We start from the raw sequence: 16312 nt of genomic DNA, 5'->3' as shown, positions 1-16312 counted from the left end.
GGTAAATTGTAACTTAAATAAAAAATTAATAAACATTGTACGGATGCCGTTTATAATTGTTTTATTTTATATTACCTTTACAAAATAAATAATCGCTTCAAATTCAACGGCCCCAGTAGGATTTTCTCCTGTATCTGGGTCCGGAAACACAATACACAAGCACAAACATCCAGACCACGACAAACATCTGTATGGTCAATACAAATATCTGTCGTGAGCGGAGATCGACCCGTGACCGCTGCGATAACACGTCGTCAGAATGACGAAATAAATACCTATCTTTGGTTCATGACTATACTCATATTTAGCTAATATAATTAAACAGGCTCTTTTTAATACAAAGAATGCTCTGAAATTGAAATTGGAAACATTTGGATCAATTATGTGATAATTAGACAGTGGGGAGACCCACAAACATACATCCACACCGGAAGCTAACATTTGTAAAAATACAAAATATCCATCCCGAAATGGGATCGAACCCGTTGAACAGCTTAGGCGCCTTCACACCACTGCGGTTTTTAATATGATACCCAAGTAAAATTATTATAATAATAACCAAAACTTAGGTAGATGTTGTTTTTTAAGTTATTTTTTTAACACATATGAATCTTTGTGGGTTCAAAATAAATATTTTTTCTTTATTTCTTATACTTTCGTTTTACTGTCAAAATTATCATTTTTTATATTGAAACTAGCTGTGCCCGCGACTTCGTCCGCATGGAATTTAACAAAAAAGATATTGTTCAGTTCGCAAAGTTATAAAATAAAAGTAGCCTAAGTTACTCCTTATTACATTAGCTATCTGCTAGTGAAAATCCCGTCAAAATCGGTCCAGCCGTTTCAGAGATAAGCCGGAACAGACAGACAAAAATTGTAAAAAATGTTATTTTGGTATATGTATCGTGTATGCATTCATATGCATTTAGTAAAAAGTAATTCTTTTAATATTACAAACAGACACCCCAATTTTATTTACTTTTATAGATAATTTCGAAATAAAGTACTTAGATAATAATTACAAAACACGTAAGTACAAAAGTTCTTAAATCTTATCGTTAAAAAAGCAATATCTTTCAGACATGAAGGAGTAATATCTAGGTTAGGTCTTAGTGCCCAGTTGGACGTGAATCATAGGTTAAAAATCCGCGACACAATTACAATCGCCCAGACCGCGGCGAACATCTGTACCTATGTCAAAGAAAATATTTGTCATGAATGGGATCGAACCAGTCAAAGTGCAACTTACATCAACAATACTGCTACTAAAATACTCATATTAAAAATTGGTAGCCTAAAAAAATCCTGGACTGACTATATACTTAGTTGAAAATTGCAACATCAAGATAATAATAAATTTTATCCTGACCTAAAGTACGAAATGTATAGAATCTGAATAGGGAGTAAGCAGCTGGTGAATGCGTGGTGAGAGCGTTACGAAAAGTATGGTCAGGCGAGGTGAACGGAAGTTTAGAGGGTGAATTAGTGAAGAAAGAAGTAGAGAGTTACGTTTTGTAAGTTTTACTTCAGTCGTGTGGTCTAAAGCACACTCGTTTTTTTCTTATTTACCATCGAATTTATTAAATTCATTTCATTTTTTAAATAATTTTTTACACTGACACTTTCTTTTCTTGGTGTTTCAAAAAGTTTTAGAAAATAAGAAGGAGTACATAATTTAACTAATAATAAGAAAATAAATATAGATAAAAATATGAAATTCGTGCATCGACTAACGTAACAACCGTTATAACTAACTGAGCCTAGAATATATTTATAAGATATCTATTTATATTCGTAAATATTAATCTTAAATTTTTAGTTTATTAATTGAGGAGAAACACCTACTGGCTTACTCGCTACCTTCTGCTGTTAAAGTCTTTTCATAACTAATTTAGAGGCGGTGAAACCGATCCTTAATGTCAGTAACAATTAGAATATTTGGGAGACAACAAAATATCAACGATTTGACTTAAACGGGACGTACCGCGACAGTCACTTTAAAACTACCAATTTTTTGGCGACGTTGCACATGTCATGGTCAGGACCAAAGAAACAAAAATATCTAGCACAATACGTAAGAACGCAAAAAATATCCATCATAACCACAAAATAGAAATTCTTAATAAAACGATAAAAATGCAATAATTAAGGAGAACGTGCAACTATTGACGAAATTTACGTGTTTTATTAATTTTGTTAAATTTTCTTTTAACATTGCGACACGATTTTAGAAAAGTAATGAAACATTTACGACATTATTACTTAATTTTTTTAAATTACAAAACTAACCGTACGCGTGAATGATAAGCCAAAAAAATAGGTAAAAAAGGTGGGAATAGGGACCTACTTCCATACGGTCGCTTGAAGCGAACAGAAAACATTATGAAGACTGTTTTTGCAATTTGCGTGTTTTCTTTATCGCAGGTAAGCATTTTTTTCCAACTTTTTATTTAATAATCGATTTTGCATTTTTCTTGGTATCGTTAATTTACTATCTTAGATGAAACAGTTTTTAAAACGAAGGTTGAAAAAGGAAGTTGCTGTCAAAACTTTTGTTATTATTGTTGATACCTTCTACCCTCCATATTGGTACAATTCTGTAAACTATTATTTCAGTTGTTTTCATTAAAAATCGAATATCAGTAACTTAAAATTTCATCTCAAATATGCAGTTTTATTTTCTTTAGTCTTCAATGTTCATTTAAAATTTACACCAGATTATGTTATTATATTATATATGTTGTGACTATGTTCATATAAATATATTGACTAATTAACATTTCAGCTAGCATTGTCGCAATGCCTGCCAGCACCATTTTGCCTATCGCCGCCAGCGCTAGACCTTCTTCTACCTCCCCTAGCGCCGACACTACCTCTGGCCCTACCAGCCCCGTGCGCCGCCCCTGCCACAGAACTAGCAGTATTAGCCCCGACTCTAGCGACCTCACTGTCCGCCTCAATCGCAGCTACTCTACCTCCATTGCTGGAAGCAGCGTTACCAACTGTATTGACATCCGCACTAGTAGCAACGGCACCGCTATTAGAAGCTTTACCATGTGGACTACCTCCATTACCATGCGCCCCTCCAGCTCCACTGATATTACCAGCCCCCGCTCCCTGCGCCCCTCCAGCTCCACTGGTATTACCAGCCCCCGCCCCCTGTGCTTTAGCAGCCCCTGCCCCAATCCCTTGTGCCTTCGCCGCTCCTGCCCCTGCTCCCTGTGCCCTAGCCGCCCCGGCCCCTGCCCCTCTTGCCTACGCTCTTCCAGCGCCAGCCCCTTGTGCCCCACCTGCTCCTCTTTACTACGCCCCACCTTCATGTTTGTGCCTGTAGCTCCCTATATTGTAAGTTCTTATAATTATAGGTGAGTTTATTTTGATCAATATTAATTACATTTCTAATGTAAACTTTTTATATAAATAAAAAATATGTAAAAAAATAATTGTTCTATTATTGAAAGGTTAACCAATAAATTAATTTCAACATTTCTTATCTAGCGCTTACACGTTAATAAGTTATTACTAAATGTGCAGTTTTGTCATGTGTTTTAGTAACCTAGTTATTTCTATAAGGTTGGCTTAACTGGTGTAGTACCACATTAGCATAAGAAAATCGACATTAAGTAGCTTGTATCTTTTATAGTGAGGTAGGATACCGCAAGATATATCCTGCTTAAAATCTGGAACAGCCCGTCTGGGGAACTATCTCACTCAATATTGCAGAAGATCACAGCTAAATAATAATGCTTTTGAGAAGTGTTGTGTTCCTGTGGTGAAAAAAGTGGCCAGAGCTCCTGGGGAGGGTTGAGGGGTAGTGTCGGCAACGCGCTTGCTTCTGGTGTAGCAGGCGTCTATAGGCTACGGTAATTGCTTACCATCCGATGGGCCACATATCCTTGTTTGCTGATCTAGTTTTATAAAAAAGAACATGGTTTACGGGGCTAGACTTATTGTTGTTGACATAAAATAAATAAATAAAAAAGTAAAAAAAACAGACTTCAATTACATCGACAAATAATACAACGTAAGTAGACGAAAAAAATTAACAAACGCACTAGTTGTCACTACGATTTTCTAGGGTTACCCTCGATTTCTCTGGGATCCCATCATCAGATTCTGGTTTCCTTATCATCGTACCACACTTGGGATAACTACTTTCCAACAAAAAAAGAATTATCAAAATCGATTCATAAACGAAGAGGTTATCCCCGAACATACATAAAAAAAATATATATATACGGTCTAATTGAGTAACCTCCTCCTTTTTAACCGACTTCCAAAAAAGGAGGAGGTTCTCAATTCGACTGTATTTTTTTTTATTTTTTTTTTATGTATGTTACATCAGAACTTTTGACTGAGTGGAGCGATTTCGACAAATTTCTTTTAATCGAAAGGTGGTGTGTGCCAATTGGTCCCATTTAAATTTATTTGAGATCGAACAACTACTTTTCGAGCTATATCTAATAATGCGTTGTTACTTGACGCTTTTTTCGTCGACCTACGTTGTATTATACCGCATAACTTTCTACTGAATGTACCGATTTTGATTATTCTTTTTTTGTTGGAAAGAAGATATCCCTAGTTTGGTATCATGATAAGGAAACCAGGATCTGATGATGGGATCCCAGAGAAAATGATGGAAATTCTTGAAAATCCGCAATAACTTTTTACTGGGTGTACCGATTTTAATAATTTTTAATTTAATCGAAAGCTGATGTTTGTCATGTGGTCACATATAAATTTAATTGAGATCTGATAACTACTTTTTGAGTAATCTTTGATAACGCGCAGTTACTTGAGTATCTTTTCGTCGATCTACGTTGTATTACTCGTCGATGTAATTGAAGTCGGTTTTTTTTCGTTTGCGAGCAAACACAATTATTTGAAGACAGTTAAAAAAATGAATCCTTCTAGACGTTATATTTTGCTTTGTATCTGGTTTGACTATACATTTAAAGTCGTAGACCCCGTTAGTTATTATTGACCCGGTGACACCTGATATTTCTGATGATACAATATATACAATACAAGTAAACATACACATACATACATATATTTAAATAAACATTACCTGCAGTACGAGTTTGGATAAAATAAAAACAGACATTAATTTATTTATTACATATATTTCAGTTACAGAATTTAACACACAATTAAATTCTTAACAAACACAACACGATCATTTATTTCAAATGTTTTACAAAATAAAACTCTGGAAATAAATTTTACCCTCAACCCTAATCTAACATTAAGTGTAGTTCACACCCACTTCGTATCTTATACTATTAAACGAGTAATTTTTGTATATATATAATCTGAATCTAGGAAACGGCTCCAACGATTTTCATGAAATTTAGTATGATTTTCGGGGGAGATAAATAAATCTAGCTAGGATTTATTTTTAGGAAATGCCGTTTTATCCCAGTTTTTAGACAATGAAAAAATATCGTTAGAATACGAAGGTAAATTTCGCAACTGTTAGTGAAGCTGTAATAGCTCAGATGGGAAATCGACCGGTCGCGATCGAAAGGACCGTGTTTCAAATCCTCGATCGATTATTATTTTTTCTTTTTCTTTTCTAATTGCACTCGTTATTTTTAATTTAATAGTGTATGTAAAATTGAAAAATATTATTCATATGTAATCATTATTATTTTTTAATTCTTTTATTTTTATTTTTGATTTTTTATATTTATTTATATTTTTTTATCATTGTCGGTAAACAAATATTATTCATATTTTATAAATAATGATTTCCAAGAAACACGATTTACTAAAAATACCGAGCTAAGCTCGGTCACTCAGGTACTATATATCTTTCTATAATATTAAAATGAGTCGCTGAATGTGTTGCTAAGCGCAAAACTCGAGAACGGTTGGACCGATTTCGCTAATTCTTTTTTTAAAATATTCCTTGAAGTACGAGGATGGTTCTTATGGAGAGAAAAATTCAAAAAAAAATTTAAAATTTCCTGAAAAAGTCTAAAAACAACACTTTTCTATACTCCCATACAAAAGATTTGTGATAATACTTAAAAGTCAATTTGAACTTTAATTACCATACGATAAAGTCTGTGTTAGGCGATGCGAAGTTCGCCGGGTCAGCTAGTATATATATATATATACAAGTATTGCTCGTTTAATAGTATTAGATTAAGTGATTTTTTAAAACAATAAAATTTCTATTTAACTAAAGATTGACGTATTTTGCACAGCTAACATTGCTATTTTTATGAAATACCACAGTTTGAAGGCACAGTAAGGACAGCGGCTTGATATTTCAGTTTAAAAAAGATTTTAAAAAAATTGACTAGAACTTTTGTAATACTACTGAACTGAGATTCTAAGTCAGATGTAAACTTTTGAAACTTTAAATATAAGAAATGCATAGCATGGACCTGCCATTTATCACGCAATTGGATTTATGGGGGTTTACAATATAGAACATGGGTAAAAAAATATATTAACGACACGGCGTAACATTGTAAACATTTGGTAGAAAATTGTTGCAAATATATAATATAGTATATTTAATTTTACTATGCGACCCAAAATTGTGGTTGTAAATTTTTTTACTTTCTATTTGTATATTTGGGTGTTATCATGCATGGACGTACCCAAAATTTTGTAAAGGTAAAAAAAAAATGTAAAGCTCGATAAGTAGAATTTTTTTAATCTATTTCAACTTTTTATTTACTTTGCCTATCTACACTACTTCAATAATAGCTTGCGTAGGTTTTGGCTAAACCTAACTAAAATTTCGTCATTAAAATCTAAAACATCAATCGTTTGTCACTTTGAGTTACGGTGGGGGGTGAGTCAGGGTGGGGCAAAAGCACCTTGCCCCAACGTGGGTACGCCCATGTTTATCACACATGAAACAACTCCTGTATACTTGTGAATCATCTTATTAAAAAATATTAATTTAGGTAATGTTATGAAGCTTCATCATAATTTTAAGAAGTTGATAATACATGTATGTATATCCCCTATAGTTCATACGATAGGATCACAAATGTGGGATACAAGAGAGTGGCATTAAATTAAACCAACATACCATTTTTAATAATATGTAGTGTATGTAGTAATTTAATGTCGTGTGTACCCACTCCGTATATTGTCATGATTGCATAATAAAATTGAAAATATATATATAATTTTCAAAATATATGAACTTGAATATTTCTGTTCTTGTTATATATTGAGCAGTGTCGTCTCTATAAACTTTGGACAGTATTATGCAGTAACACGATAACTATTTATAAAAAACTATTGTCGATGGCACTACTGGTTTCGATTAGCACGGTTATCTATTTTTGGCATTGATGCCACTAGTCAATACTGGCATTTCAAACTTTGGCATTTTCATATTTTCATCTTACAAAAATAATTTTGGCCGAATATTGCACTAAGCATATTTCACTAATCTAATTATTGCTTATTAAATGGCAAATACACAAGATCTTAAAATTAATGATTATATTATTATATAAAGCCTATGCATAGGCTATTTGAAACGAAGTTATAACCGTAATTGTATAGCAAACTTGTTCCGCCATGTTGGATTTAGAATGACGTCACATAGCTAACCATGCATTGTCATCCAAACTAAACGTGTATACAAAATTTTAGCTAAGTCGGTTGAAGATATATATGATCCAAAATTGAGTTGCAAAATCCCATCTGAACGTTAATAAAAGCTTCTAATATTAGAACTTTTTTTTATTTCGTCTTACGTCTTATTCTGGTTAAAAAAATTTGAGAATACCTGAATATGACCTATTTTATGTTACAAAAACGAATCGTTTAGTTTACGAAGCGTTTTCTAAATAAAAGAACCGGTGATATGTATACACTGATACTCGACCGCACGTCGTTTATATAATTATGGCATAGGCATGGTAAAAACCAAAATATACCTATTTGTGTTATTATATGTTGATATATACATACATTACTGAAATACGAAAACATTGTCACTTGTGAGTGAACTTTTGAAATAAACTCTCTAACGACAAAATTATTATTTTTTTTGTTTCACATATATTTGACATAAAATATATAATGTTTATAACAATATTTAACTTTAAAATTAATTATTTCATTGATGTTAGGTTCGTGTTCCTTTTACATAACTAAAATGAATATAGTTAAGAAAAATTATCACGTACAAAAACCTAGATAATTATTTCAAATTGCTATGGAACGTAATTTAACATTTTATCTGTTATTTTAGTGATAAAACTCTATTATATACTTATATAGAGCAAACACTTAACCGAGTTCTTGTTTAATAAACAAAGTTGAATAACAGTTTCAAGGCCTTTTAGCTAAGGCCCCTTTTTTAAAGTTAGTAACATTTTTGTTACAAATTTATGCATCTAGGGCCCCTTTTATTGAATTTAAGTAACATTTTACTACAAATGTATTTAGCTAAGGCCGTCTTTATTGAAACTTAGTAACGTTTTTTTTATACAAAATTCTTTACTGAAACTAAGTTAGTGATTTTTCCGACTTTCTAAAAAGGTGGATAATGTTTTTAAAGTATTATTATTTTAAAAATTTATAATACAGATTTACAAAATTATTTCTAATAATCTTGTAAATGGTAGGTTGTCACATACTTTATTTATTTATTTATAAATTGAGCCAAATACAAGTAATAAACTTTATACAATCACTAATCTGTAATTATTTCAACAATAGCTACCATTAACATTTGAAAGCTGTATTACTCATTTCGAAGTCAACATTACCCCCTATATCACCTTTACCCCCAACAATATAAAAGTTACCCTGGCGGCCACTTCATCTGTCTACCCCCTAAGACGTGTAAATGTAGGTGGTAGACACTTTGGGCGCCGTGGACCCCATTGTTGACGACAAGGCGCCATCCTTGGGGCGCTCGAGCAGCGCCTAGCGACCTCGCGACCAACATTAGGTGACCTAGGAGCTGTAATAAGAAAAAAATATATAAATAAAAATGAGCAGTCCGTTTGTTATTTATTAATCGACAAGTTTTCTGCAAAGGAACAAGGTTTATACAAAGGAAAATTAAACAAAAATCCATGTATTAACTGAATTTGTTTTATAGCAATACGAAGTACGCTGGGGTCATGGATAACGTTATACCTCAGATAGCTTTATCAGCAACAACTAAAACATGCCCTAGCTGTCGAATATTTTATTTAGGTATAATCTATATCAATAAATAATATCACATATCAAAATTACTATCGGCAACTAACCTAGTTTCATTAACCAACTGCGCAGCAAAAGAAAGAGTAATGAATATAGCAGTAATATGTGTACGCCTGTTTGCGTACACGTGTACACAAGTAATTGACGCCGCGTTGGCGCAACGGTCACAGGCATGGATTGTACCTGTTGCCCATATGTATTGGCCATACAGGTGTTTGCCGTGGTCTGGGTGCACCTACCCTACCCCGACCCTGTCCAGGAGGTCTCTACCTTACACAGGAACGAAACATACTTCAGAGCAGTATCAATAATATGTTATTTTCTGTAAGGTTGTACTTCCCCACTCGGGCTGCTACAGATTTTTAGTAGGATAATTCTTGCTATGTCCTACCTCAATCGAATGTATTTAATGTACCCAGTTAAATTAAAAATTAATTAAGTCGCGTGTCATAGCTGACACACACTTTTTTTTAAATTCCAACCTCACAAAGGTGATTGCCCTTAAATACATAAAAATTAAAAACATACGCCTTATCGCTTCTTTAATTAATCAAGACATGACTAATCTCTTCGGAATTTTTTAGATACACTGACGTTATATGATTCGACAAATAATTATATATTTTTATAATATAATCCTTATATATTTATAATAAGGTACATAATTAAATGGAGCGTTTTACGTGTTGATTGTAAATGATAAGGTGTTGTCATTTTAATTACCTACGTGTTTATAACAATAAAGCGCGCTTTTACTATAACAATTGTTCTGATTTTAGTATTTTTTTAATCTAAATTGCATTTATTTAGTATAAAATTATTTTAATGATAAAGATGTGTGTTTTAGCAGCACTTTATAGATTATTTATAATAAGTACAACTAAATTTATTATGACTGACAATTTTTCCTACTGTGTGGTTTCGGCATTAAAGAATATAGCCACCCCCTCTCTTCCCATGGTAGTCGTAAGGCGACTAAGGGATAACACAGTTCCACTACCACCTTGGAACTTAAAAAAGCCGACATAAGGTGGGATAACCATTCAACTGCTGGCTTTGAAATACACAGGCCGAAGACGGGCAGCACCGTCTTCGGCGCGACAAAGCCAGCCCTGCGGTCACTAACCTGCCTACCCGGCCATTTCTTCCAGACAACCTTGGGGTAAAGGAGATTTTAGAACAAAACAGAGTAGGGTCATCAAAAAGGCCAAACTAAGTGAATCCTACAAGACAGATAGACATACGATGACGAACTTTTTTTGAACTTTTAAAGGGGAACAATTCTGTAATTCATGATTTTTGCGAAACTTTAACTGCTTACGCAGCGCACGCAACGGAAGCTCTCAAAAAAACCCGATTTAGAAACATTTTTCATTAGTGCTTTCCTCCTATTAGTCTTAGCGTGATGATATATTATAGCCTTGCTGGATAAATAGGCTATCTAAAACTGAGAACATTTCCAAATCGGACCAGTAGTTCCTGAGATTACCGCGTCGAAGCAAACAAACGAATTCTTCAGCTTTATAATATTAGTTATAATATTCTATGTTTTATTTCAAATGTTTTAACTATTATAATTTGGTATTTAACTTGTTCAAAAAATTTATGTGTAATAAATTTGTACTACAATTTATGATTATCATTTTAAACTGTTATCTACTCAGATCACAGTTTCAACAATTATTTATATTAGGCTTAGGCATTAGTGAGTTATCAGGAGATACCATGATATACCAACTTCTTTTTGTGTTGTCTTAGCTAAGTTTAGTGATATCAATGATATAAAACTATAATTCGCCAGAGTGGAATTGAATAAACACTTCAATTAGCCACGGTACCCACTGTTGTACTGTCAAAACCGGATTCTGTCTTTGGATTTTTATAATTCACTGTTAGCACTTGTCATTGGCAAAATCATCGGCAAAAAGACGATGGAGCCATAGTCTCTAAAGATAATGAACTATATGAGGCTCAGAATCTGGGGCAGCCCGACTGGGGAAGTACCTACTTTGACTTTAGAGAAGATCACAGCTAAATAACACTTCTCTCAAATAGTTGTGTATTCCCTTGTGAGTCTGTAAACTATGGACCTAATTGAATAATATAACGAAGATGCGTTGGCGCAGCGGTCATAGCGCTGGCGGTCGCGGGTTCGATCCCCGCTCACGACATTTGTATCGGCCATATAGATGTTTGTCGTGGTCTGGGCGTTGTGCTTGTGTATTGTGTGGTTTCTGGACCCCCGATACAGGAGAAAATCCTAGTGGGGACCGTTGTACAAGACAAGAAGAGCAAATAATAAATTGAAATCCTAATCTTTTAGACCTATTTGATTCTGAAAAGAATCATTCTTTTACAAAACATGAATAAACATTAGCTGACATCTTTAAGCTTAATACACTTCACGCTTATCTCTAGTTTTGTCGATTAGCGATATATTTTTGACACAATTTATACGAGCTTACGTTAAAATTTTATCTTTAGCAAACAAATGTTAATGATATTAGGATGGGAATCTTGGACCGAGACACATATACAAGAACAAACACAACAATCTAGTAACGGCATTTAATTGTTTGTTGTATGACTTTTGCTGTATCGGACACAGAGAAAATACGCTGAAAAGATTTGTTCTGTGAGGTTGAGAATTCAACCTTTATAAAGTTTTAGAGATATTATGAGTTGTGTTAATTTAAATCATAATTCTTAATATATAGCATCTATGTAAGGTATTTACAAATATCTCATTGGCAACTGTTAGTCGGTTACCTAATTGCTGTGATAACTGCATTAGAGAATTATAGAACTGTATTATCTATAATATAAAAATGAGTCGCTGAATGTGTTGCTAAGCGCAAAACTTGAGAACGGTTGGACCGATTTCGCTCATTCTTTTTTTAAAATATTCCTTGAAGTACGAGGATGGTTCTTACGGAGAGAAAAATTCAAAAAAAAATTTAAAATTTCCTGAAAAAGTCTAAAAGCAACACTTTTCTATACTCCCATACAAAAGATTTGTGATAATACTTAAAAGTCAATTTGAACTTTAATACCTACGATAAAGTTTGTGTTTGGCGATACAAAGTTTGCCGGGTCAGCTAGTCAATTATATATATACTAGCGACCTCTGTCCATAATTTTTTACACAATATGTAATCACCAACATATCATATACTAAAACCTTCTCCGAAACACGCTGCATTTTATGGTATAAGTATTATTCTGATCGGTTCAGTAGTTTTCGCAGTATAGCAGAACAAAAAAACTGGCTCTCCGGTTATTAATAAAGATTATTTTACATACTATTTGACTGTAATAAGTTTTTAGACTATAAGAAATAGTGAATTACTATATAATATATAATAGGTATTTTATAATATAATTATTATAAAAAGAAAAACAGGATATATAATGTAATTGCATAGATATTGTAAGTATATTTACACTTGCCGTCCCAATATAGTAATTTTCTAGTACAAGCAGAAATATTTCTATTCATTTCCAAAATCCTGAGTTTGAAAATTGGCGCGTAAAAACATTTTACAGTTTCAATGTCTAATAATAAACACTTGGTACTGTAATATATACTTAATAATATATACTTGGTATTTTGATCTTGCAATAAAGATCGTTTTTACGTAAATTTGTTCGAAAATAACGCGTGGTAGTCGCAGAACGGAGCATGAGTACACTTCCCGCAGCACCGGAATTAAGGTAGAGTCAGAAATAACAAAAATTTAACCTCCCATAAATTAATCTACCTGTAATGTACATCATAGCCCTGTAATTATATTGATAATGATTAAAATGCAATTAGCACCCACCTCTCGGTCTCCAGTCTCAGAATCTTGTAAACGTGAAATCCTACGTTTTGGTATCACCAAGAAATGAACGGGCGCTTGTGGCGCTATATCATTAAAGGCTAAACACAATTCATCCTCGTATATTATGTCCGCTTTGATTTCTTTCGATATTATTTTATCGAAAATCGTAGGACCATTTGAAATATCTGTATTTTGAGCACGTCTTACTTCGTCACTGTATGGTCTACGTACGGCGACCGCAGCTCCACGAGATATGTCGTAAATGTTAGTTGGATAACTCTTCTTTAATCGAAATTTTAAAGCACGTTGAAAAACTTTGTTAAACATCTTTTTTTCTTTATGAAAAAACGGAATCAACAAAACTTCATCCTAACTAGGAGAATAATCGGCGCGATTTGAAAAAAATCTGTATTTTGACGTTTACCTTGACGGTCAACCGCATTCCACAGGTATTTCTTTATGATGCGCATATAAGGCTTTTAAGCTATTTAATTATTCTGCCAAAAATATTAATATAAAAAACAAAGCACCAATAGGCTTAATTTTGTTTCCTGTAATTAATTTAATGATAAGTTATAGTAATGCCTTCGATTGAGCTTCAGTATACAACATATGTACCTATTATAAAATAAATAAATTAAATTGTTAATAATTATGTTTTGTGATCGTTTTGATATAATGTGGTTGTAAATAGATTTACTAATAATTATTTTTTATTTCCATTGCTATTTTAATATTAATGTTGTTAAGAGATAACTATAAAATACTCACCGTATTTTCAGTCTTCAAAATTCTATTGAGATTGTAATTTTGACTGCACTGAACAAGTCACTCCTTCTATAATTATGACCTTGGTAAATTTATTTGCGTAATATTGGCATTAGTGAAAACTAATAATAGTAAAATCAATCATGTTCAATCAATACATCCTTCACCTTTAGCCATAATCTTTCATAATAAACAAGCACTACAGAGGTCAACTAATTAAAAATATTTTTTACCGATTTATATGAAAAATATTATTTTTAAGAAAATAGAACGATAAACTGAAAAAAATACTTTATTTTGCTATAGAGACTTTCAAAATAAGTAATTTCATACCCAGCTAACATCGTACAGTCGTACTATATTTTTTTAAACCTTTATTGGAAAGTAACGAACACAAAAAATGAAATAATCAAATTTGATGCAGTCATTTACAAGCTATAGATTTTGCCTTTTCATTTTATTTATGTATATTACGGACTGACCAAAGGTCAGTTTTGTTTCTGTGCAAAATTTTTTTATGCCTTTTTTGCTACTAAAACACACCAATGTCGAAATATTAATTTCAGTTGTAAATACTTTTTGGTCATATACTGCACGAGTAAAGTACTAAATACATGAGTTTTAAAACTTTTCTGGTCACCGACACCATAAGCCTATCTAGAATTTTATAAAGACTTAAGATCTTGCGGAGGCTTTGACGAAATGTACCTAAAGTTACCTTATTAAAATCTATGAAATCAATTATTAGCTTTGAGTCAGTATCGGAAAAATGCTCCACCTTGCCCCACCCTGGGTACGCCCCTAAACTGACACGATATAATATATAATGAGATATTTAATCAGTGCTTTTGTGACAATGGTGCATGCAATAGTCCATTAGAAAGTTAAAAATAACCAGCAATAATATTTTACATATAAATCATGTAATACATTATATGTACAGTTATTGGGTCGTAAAAATAGTTTTATACTACTGATATTTCTGATGAAACATGTTTGTTGATCGAGAAACTTTCTAATTAAAAATTAGACGTCAAAACACCTTTGGATCGTATTTTACAAGTTATAATATAAGCTTAATATGAAGCAATCATCGATTCGAAATGTAGACTTAAGAGCATTTGAGCATTATGAGAAGCTGCGTCAGCAGAGATCGATAACGTATATAGATATTTAAAATTTTATTGTATTGTTTAATAAAAAAAAAACGATTGAAATAAATATTTATATTTAATATTTTACATAATCTCCTGTTGTTATATGGTACAATTTTTCAATTTAAAATCCGCTGAATAATAAAATAAAAGATACTTGAAGAAAATTTCTGGAATGCGAAGATAAACTCCTTCTGTATTTTCTAAACTTCAAAATAAATTTCATTGCTATTCCAGCAGAACTGCGAAGGCGGGGATTTGGTAAAACATTCCAAGGGACATATATTATCAACAAGTGGCTTGACGCACAATGCCATGAACAAATAAAATAATAATACAAAAAATATTTCTTTTACACTTTCATATATTCCTAAACTTCCTATTTCCTCTTCGTTTTCTGTAGTTATTGGCTCCATTCTTAATTTCTTAAAATATCCTGAAATCCTCGATTTCTTTCTTAAAATATCCTGTAAATCCTGTTTTTAACCTTTTTTCATAAGATGACGGAAACGCAATGAAATATTCTATACAGCCTAAAGTAATAACATTAAAAAAAAATACTGTAACTTATTATCACGCAATATAAAATTATATATATTTTTATACATTGAAGTAGTATATCATATGATTTGTTACAGTATTACAAGAAAGAAGTCCGTTACAAGAGAAGTGAGCTGGTATCACACAATGAACCCATATCATAAGTTGTATCGTATTGGTCTACTTGTCGTTGTGTTGTTTAATTGAATTATTTTACAAGCCTTTTAACTACATTAAAAAAAATTAAGTGTTTTTAAGTTTATTTTGATTTTTGGAATCGTAATTTTTTATTGTATTATGAGTTTTTATTCTGTTGCAGAAAATACAACATGATTTTCTTTAATTATTAATTAAAAATCTTCAACTTATGTCTATCAATATAATAAAACTTATTCCGTATTTAAATATATTGTCTTTTATGAATGTATTTATCATCTAAGTAAATACCATATCTATTATCTAAGTAAATACCATAGTACCTTATAAAATAATATTTATTTATCACAATTTTAATTGTAAAAGTTGCCGACAGTCGTACAATTGAATTAAAATTCTTAAGATTTATTTCTTATATACATATTATTCTTAAAATAACCCACGTAAATACTCAACTGTGGAACCTTGTAACTGGCCTTAAGAATTCATGTATATTTTTTCTAATATTTCTGTTATTAGCTGCTATTTGTCCTCAAGTAAATGTAAATTAAATAATAAACACAATAAGTCTATACAATTGTTAGTTCTTGTTACTGGAGTAAAAAGAATAATAGCTAATGTCTCTGGTTACCTTTGAGATACTAAAACATACATAGTAATATTACACAT

The 16312-nt window shown here is 32.1% G+C and overlaps 1 protein-coding gene across 1 annotated transcript; it reads right to left on the bottom strand.

Moving 5' to 3' along the window:
• Positions 1-8594: 8594 nt before the first annotated feature.
• Positions 8595-13437, bottom strand: LOC123668189 (uncharacterized HIT-like protein Synpcc7942_1390). Its single transcript, XM_045601979.1, has 2 exons — positions 13026-13437; positions 8595-8953 (listed from the first exon to the last, which is right to left on the bottom strand). The coding sequence occupies exons 1-2, from the start codon at positions 13350-13352 to the stop codon at positions 8792-8794; spliced, it is 489 nt and encodes a 162-aa protein (XP_045457935.1). The 5' UTR covers positions 13353-13437; the 3' UTR covers positions 8595-8791.
• Between the last annotated feature and the right edge of the window lie 2875 nt (positions 13438-16312).

Source organism: Melitaea cinxia, chromosome 30 (assembly GCF_905220565.1).
Source record: "Melitaea cinxia chromosome 30, ilMelCinx1.1, whole genome shotgun sequence".
In the NCBI taxonomy this organism is placed as follows: Eukaryota; Metazoa; Arthropoda; class Insecta; order Lepidoptera; family Nymphalidae; genus Melitaea; species Melitaea cinxia.
The sequence above is the reverse complement of the archived record's forward strand: the minus strand, read 5'-3'. Positions and strand labels throughout refer to the sequence as shown.